This window comes from Sceloporus occidentalis, unplaced genomic scaffold (assembly GCF_023333645.1).
Source record: "Sceloporus occidentalis isolate IW3139 unplaced genomic scaffold, rSceOcc1.0.p SCAF_4, whole genome shotgun sequence".
Taxonomy (NCBI): domain Eukaryota; kingdom Metazoa; phylum Chordata; class Lepidosauria; order Squamata; family Phrynosomatidae; genus Sceloporus; species Sceloporus occidentalis.
The window spans coordinates 36,484,925-36,492,473 of record NW_028316984.1 but is presented as its reverse complement, the minus strand read 5'-3'; the positions used below and the strand labels follow the sequence as shown (position 1 = coordinate 36,492,473).

At 40.2% G+C, this 7,549-nt stretch overlaps 1 protein-coding gene across 2 annotated transcripts in view; it reads right to left on the bottom strand.

Annotated features, from left to right (window-relative positions):
• Nucleotides 1-328: 328 nt before the first annotated feature.
• OLA1 (Obg like ATPase 1) overlaps nt 329-7,549 on the bottom strand; it is a 114,786-nt gene continuing 107,565 nt past the window's right edge. For both annotated transcript variants that reach the window (XM_089519726.1, XM_089519725.1), the window contains exon 11: nt 329-862. In XM_089519726.1, the coding sequence (XP_089375852.1) occupies nt 761-862 (102 nt within the window). In that variant the 3' untranslated portion in view covers nt 329-760. The remainder of the gene's footprint in view (nt 863-7,549) is intronic.

Genomic DNA, 7,549 nt, shown 5'->3' with positions numbered 1-7,549 from the left:
CTTCAAAGGGTATGCTTTAAACACATGTTCTTTGGTTCCTTTCAAAAGCCACTTAAACCATGTATCTTTTTATCATGTTAAGACATCCACTTGAAAAGTGGTAGCAATCTACAAATACATTAACTTTTCTGAGACAAATCACTGGCATCCCTAATCATCTAATTCCAATGAAAGGCTCCCTCTTAAGATACAATTGCAGCTGCCCCACACTGCCATTTACTGTATCATACACATGTCTTAAAATTCTGTAATCAGCATCCACCAGGTGCCGTATCACATTCAGCACACCACATTCAGTCAATACAGACATCCCCAAACACACAGAGGCTGGTTTTGTCAAATGTTTTATTGAGTGTAGACATCTGGAGTACTGTAAAACATGCATTATCTGTAGATTCAAAAAGGAGCAAGCCACATTGTCCTCACTGTCAAACATGTCAGGCTTGGCATATATGATGGAGATTAATGAAGTATCATGAGAGTAATATGGTTCCTGGAAACCTCCCGCAATTTGGAGTAGTCTTAATCGTTTGAAATGCAGAGCTTTCACATTTAAGTGAACTTGTACATTCACTGGAAGTGTCGTAATGTAATTCAAAACAACCACGAGGGATTTCATTTCTGGGGGATTATTTGTCCTGAGGTATACACACTGTATCCTTTCCCCAGCCACCCCAAGATATCCCAATCTAAATAATAAAAACTCATATGATTTTTAAAGTAACCAAGTTTAATTCTCAGTAATGAACAAATCTGATACTCATTTCTTCTTAGGCTGTTGAGGTGTGTTAAATTTAAAGAAGATAATATCTCCATCTTCAACTATGTAATTTCTGCCTTGCTGTCTGTATTTCCCAGCAGCCTAGAAGAGACAGAAAGACAATCAATTACAACATTAAAATTATGAACATTTACATGAAGGATTTTTAAAAATCAGTGCATAGTTTTAATAAAATAGCATACACTAAAAAAAATTGGTGTCTTGTTAACTTCTTGACTTGGACAGAATTTGATTGACATATAATTATAATCTATACTTCACAGCTGATAGCAAAAACAATATTGCCATGAGGTTTTCAACCATGTACTTGCTTTGCATCCTCATGGGTGTTACTTCATATTAAAACAAAGATAGTTAACAAAAGGTATTTTGAATTTCCCTGTCTGACTGTCAAATTTTTTAAACCCTAAAATCTTGTTGATAAACAGAAAAGCCCATAGATTTATTTTCAGTCAACAGGAGTAGGCAATTTATTACGATCTTCTCTTCTCCTTTTCTTCTTGCAATCCCCATAAAATTGGGGGAGGGGGTTTGTTACTGCAACCCATGGGGTAAGAGGAGTGTAATGAAACTGATGGGAAACTGGCAGGGACTAATCCGGTGGTGCTGGGGAGGCCAGGATCCCTGCGGGAAGTCCACTTACAGCTTTGAGGGACATGGATTATGCATGTAAGCATTACAGAATAAGAAACAGTGGATAAAATGTAGACTATAGTGTATGATATCTTTGTTGTTTGTTTGTTGTTGTTGTTGTGTGCCTTCAAGTCACTTTTGACTTACAGCAACCCTAAGGTGAACCTATCATGGGGTTTTCTTGGCAAGATTTGCTCAGAGAAGGTTTCCCATTGCCTTTCCCTGAGGCTTAGAGTATGTGACTTGTCCAAGGTCACCCAATGGGTTTCGTGGCCAATCTGGGAATCGAACCTTGGTCTCCATAGTCATAGTCCAATACTCAAACCATTATGCTATGCTGGCTCTAGCGGGCAAAAATATTTTGATAATGAGTTTATGCAGTCTCACACAGACACCTGCACAAACTAAGGACCTCCCTTGGATTTGAGGCATCATCCTTCTTCAAACCAAGAGTGAAAATTAGTAATTCTGCTGTCTTTTGGTATGAAGGAATAAACCATTGCAGCCTTCTGAGACCCAATGAACACAGACAAGCAGCAGTGAGATGCCTAACAGGTAGAAACTTCACATCATTTATGAACAGGTGTTGGTCCTGTTATCGAGAGCACCACAAATCAGCAAAACTCTCCATAACACAACAGTTTCATGGAGAAAAACCACAACTCAAGGTTCTGGATAGGACTACTTGTATGGGCTAGCCCTGCCCTTATTATAATGGGGCCTGGGGTCTGAGAGGCCCAAATGAGAAGTTATGAGTTGCAGACATGGGGCAAGGGGAAACTGCTTAGCACAGAGGCTGATATTTAACAGTTCTCTTTAATACATGAGAGCTGGACATGAAGGAAGCCAATCGAAAGAAAATAAACTCATTTGAAATGTCGTGCTGGAGAAGAGTGCTGAGGATACCATAGACAGCCAAGATGACAAACACATGGCTCCTAGAACAAATCAAGCCCGAACTCTCCCTGGAAGCCAAGATGGCTAAAGTGAGTCTGTCATACTCTGGCCATATCATGAGAAGGCATGAACCATTAGAAAAGGCAATAAAGCTGGGAAATATAGAAGCCAGTAGAAAGAGAGCAAGGCTATATGCCAGAGTGAGGCCTGAGCCTGCAGGACTTGAGCAGAACAGTGGAGGTTAGGGGGTCTTGGAGATGTTTCATCCACTGGGTTGTCATGAGTCAAGATCAACTAGTGTGTAGTTAACAACAACAACCTTTAAAAATGGATCAGCAAAGTAAACATTTCATGCAGACATGCCTGGAAAAGTATACCTGGGATTCTATTTGTGTGTGTGTTTTTAACAAATTCTGATACAGTAGGAGCACCAAGATCTACCTCATGAAATAAGATGTACATAAACATAACCAGACAGCAGCTAACAAAATCACAAATCTGCACCCATTACTTCAGAGTGGATTTGTTATGAAGGAATATTGTAGTGTTTTCTCTCTGTCCTGAGTTATTTTTTCCCAGGTATTATGGGAGCATGGGGTAAGGAACAGATTATATGATTAATCTGTTCTTTAAAGCAAAAGTAAAAACAAATGAATTAGCTAAGGTATCAACCAGGCCATCTTATGCAGTGTTCAGAGGCAAATCTTATAAGTTTATGGCAGGAAACTGGGGCGGGTTATAGACCGCCCATTTGGGGCGGTCTGGACCCGCCCCTTTCCCTGGAGTATTGGGGCTTCAGTGGTTACACCGGCAGCCGCTGAGGCCCCGATCCGCCGCTTTTCAGGCTGCGGGGAAGCAGCAAAACGCCGCTTCCCCGCAGCCTGAAAAGGGGTGTCCTTGGGGCTTCAAGCCCCAAGGACACCCCGCGGCGGCGGGGAGGGGAGGAAAGGGGCCGCTTGGCCCCTTTCTCCCTTGCTTCGCTGGGCGCAGCCGTCTGAAGGCTGCACCCAGCGAAGCAAAGCGGCGCCGCGGACCAGGAAGGAGCTCCGAAACGGAGCTCCTTCCTGGTCCGCGGAAAGGGCGCCCTAGGCGCCCTGCCGCAGATTGAGGACGTCACATCCACGCCGCCCTGTCTAGAGGCGGCGCGGCCGTGACGTCCTCACAGCGGCGGCCGTATGGAAGGGCTGCCGCCGTTTAGTGCGTGACGAGCACCGCCCTTTTGTAACCCTAGTGCGTGCTCGTCACGCCCTAAAGTGCCGGTGTGTAACTGGCCTCGGTTCCAATTTAATGACTAATACAGAACTACTGAAAAATATTTCCTGCTACTGCTATGCACCTTCAAGATGATTTTAACTCTAGCCAATCCTATCAGAGGGTTTTCTTGGCAATATTTGTTCAGAGGTTTGCCATTTTCTTCTTCTGAGGCTGAGAGAGCAAGGCAACCAAGAGAGTTTCCATGGCTGAACCCTGTTCTTCCAGTGTCTTAGTCCATCACTCAAACCACTACCCCATGCTGGCTCTAACTGAAATATTAATATAATGGCTTTTTCCTGTACTTTAATAGATTCTGAAAAGTTACTAATTTATTCTCTGCATAATTCGACAGCACCTTATATGTTCAAAATATATTCAAGTTTCCTAGAAGTAAAACACTGTGGCCTGAATCCAGTGTCATGATGATGATGCAATGACAGCACTTTCTTTCTCTTCCTTCCCTCTTGGTGTGGCTTGGAACGGGGCTCCAAAGTTTCCCAGCCCTTTGGAGCAGATTTGGGGGAGGGGGGAGGTGATTACTCCCCTCAGACTTCCACTGATGGAAATAGCTCCATTAGTGCATCTGCCTCAGAGGAAGGCAATGGCGAATCCCCTCTGAACAAATCTTGCCAAGAAGACTCTATGAAAGGTTCGCCTTAGAGTCGCCATAAGTCAGAATAGGTCTCCTTGCCTCTGCAAGGAACATGTGATACCTCAGTAGCAAACTTTAAATCCACAGGGGCATATTTATTACAAGAGAAATTGCAACAATTCCTCTAAATATTAGTTTTACACGAAAAAGATGACTGAGCCATTGTAGTATTTCCACTCTGATGATTAGACCAATGCCTAAAGTCAGAGATAATCAGTTTAATCAGGGACAAATACTAATTAGACTCTAAATGTAAGCAGCATTCACCAACACTTATGATTATACAATTAAATGCTTACACTCACAGTTAGCAACTGATGGCCTCAGCATCTCAGTCATTCTCTCTCAAACAGGTATATATGCAGTACCTCTTTTTGTGTCACACTTTTCTTTCCCCGTCTCTTCTCTACCTTTTGGTCACATGAGGCAACGAGGACACTCTATCCCCCGGGAATCACCACTTACAACCAGCTCTAAGGAATTTATCACACTAGAGCTAATTTCGGCATTGAAGAAAGATTAAAGTGCATTTAAAGCATCCCGCAAATAAAGCAAAAACAATGAGTATCTGTGGGAATTATTATTACACGCCATTGCGCAAATAAAGTGATATCGGAAATACATTGTTGCTGAAATCCCGAAAGTAAAAAGATACACGTTAATGCTCCTTTATCACCACTTTAATGGCAGGTTTTGTGCAATGTCATGTGAAATCTTTTCGCATAATTATGCGATTTTTCTGGGATATTCACGGGATAAACTCTTTATCTCCTTTGTGAGAAAAACTCCTAAGTGTCAGGCTCTGCCTCCCTATATCGGATAGTCCCATCTCAACCCCCAGTTCCAAGCTGTTTAAAAGTAGGATACAGGTTCCTCTTAAACCTTCAAGGTTTGCCCAATCCCCCAATGAAGCAATGACCTTGTGTGGACTTGCATAGATTTCTGGTCAATGCAGGAGGAGATGACATAGACCAACCACTGCTTAAGCACAACCTCATATTTCTATAGCTCTCCTTTTTTACAGACAGAAGAAGTGGAGAACCTGTGGTTACTACTAGAATGTGGGAATAGCTGAAAGTATAAGAACGAACACAGGTTGCTGGCAGCCAACATCCCACCAGGAAAGCCAGATCCTGACCAAAACATTGCAGTATAGAAAGGCCAGAGAGAGTTGCTTAATGTACATGCATTCTTGGAATAGCCTATTTCATTCAGAGTGGCCACATTCATTGTTTTCACCAAGTGGGCATAGTCACTTTTAATTAACTACATTATGACATACTAATACAAGTATTATGTATTTTAGCTACCAGTTCACAATTAATTAAAAGTGACTGTGTTCCTTTAAATTCCCCAGAGGCCATTTAATCCATTTTCACTGCTATCAGAAATACTGGCTGGGAAAAAAAATCAATACCCATTTGTGAATCTTGAGTATGTATTAAACAAGACACGTCTAACCAGTTCATTTGCACTTGAAAGCAGCCATCTGTAGAAGCCAGCTTTGCCTAAGCAGATATGATTGCTAATAATGTGATATCCCTATAGACTACAAAGCCCACACAGAGCTATTCAGTGTATAGTTCAGAGCACTGGCATTAAATTAGTTATGCTGTACTGGTGTTAGACACACACAAAAATAAACTTAAAAATCGATCAGCTTCATTACATACAAAGCGACCAGAACCCATGACCACTGTTGCAGCTAAGTCTAGAAACTCCCCAAATCAGCTGTGAAATATAAACAGAAATAAATAGTAGCCGGCACTGTTTACAATAACAATTTATCCCAATGCACAGCCCTATGCAATGCTCTGTTTTTCCAAACCATAAATTCTCAGAACTCCACATTTTTAAAATGTTCCCTTTTCTAAATATAGAGGCACTTATCAACTTATACGTTATGATTTGCAGCTTATCTGATTTCTTTAGCCATGGCAAATTATTTACTATCTAGATCAAAACAGCTAGAAAAATCTGAAGTCAATTTCTGTCATAATATAGTTTTTTATGCCATATTCTTCACATTCATAACTAACTGAAATGGGTGTTCTTGGAATGATTTATGATTTGACAACTGAACAAGCTTTCTGATTTTTCTTTAAAAAAAACAAACCACCAAGCCATAAGATTTATTTATGACTGTGCTTTACTTATTTGGCTAGAGCTTGACTTCACTTTCCAAGATGGCTCACATGCCACAACAAACCAATTATAACAGGATCCCCCCCGCCCCCAATTGCACACACTTCCTGGTGTTCAAACGGACCTATTAAAACCCTGCTGCTCAGTACAATCTTCTTTAGTGACACTACTGAGAATAACCTACATCTGAAATTACATTATTGCATACTTTGCAAGCTATCAAATGGAAAACAATAAGATACAAGCTTGAAAATCTATTAATGCACTTTAGTAAAAAGCTTTGAACTCCAGGCTGTTAAATTTAACTCTTTTTTATGATTCTAAGAACCAAACATGACATAAAAGCCACATTAAAGTACATTAAAGACTGAAACACTGCTTTTCTAGGTTTTCAACAATGGGAAAAGGATGTCCTTATGAAAAGAGATCATGTTACAATAAAGAAAATGCTATTCTTTCACACCAGCGCTAATAAAATCTAAATCTGATTTCATCCTTTATTACTCGATAACAACACAGTTAACAGCTGTTAACAGGGCACAATTTTGGGCACCTAATCAGCCTCTGCCCTCTAGTGTTTGGAAAGAAGATCAAACTCCCTATCTTTGTAAAGGTAAGATTACAAGCCGTATGTAAAAGTAAGTATTTAAGGAAATTATTAGGAAGGAAAATCGTCAGATACTACAGTTAGTCAGAAATGCTGATGTTTACTGTATTTTAAAAAAATATCTTGTAGGAAAGTGTGTTTTATGCAGTAACCATACAACATGGTTAAGAATTGTAAAAAGAACAGTGGTCCCTTAAATATTTGCTGAATTTTATTTTAGTGATGTTTAATACCACCCATATATTGTTTGTTATTTTTACACTACATATTTTTACACTACAAGTGACTACATATGATCTGACATGATCTGACAATGATCTATCATTCTCACATACACTGGTGTGATACTGGAACAATCTACAATTATAAACTTAGGCAGTTCATTTCACTGTCCACTCAAAAACCCTTAGTGTTATTATTTGCTTTTAGATGTTTACATTTGTCCTAAATATTGTCAGCATTCAGTACGTTAAATCATTCTGTCTTTTAACTGCACCTGAACTCTTTGCCAAAACAATAATAAAGCGTGGGTGCTTTCTATTGTTAGTGATGACTGTCACTATGTGGTTCACTTCACTGA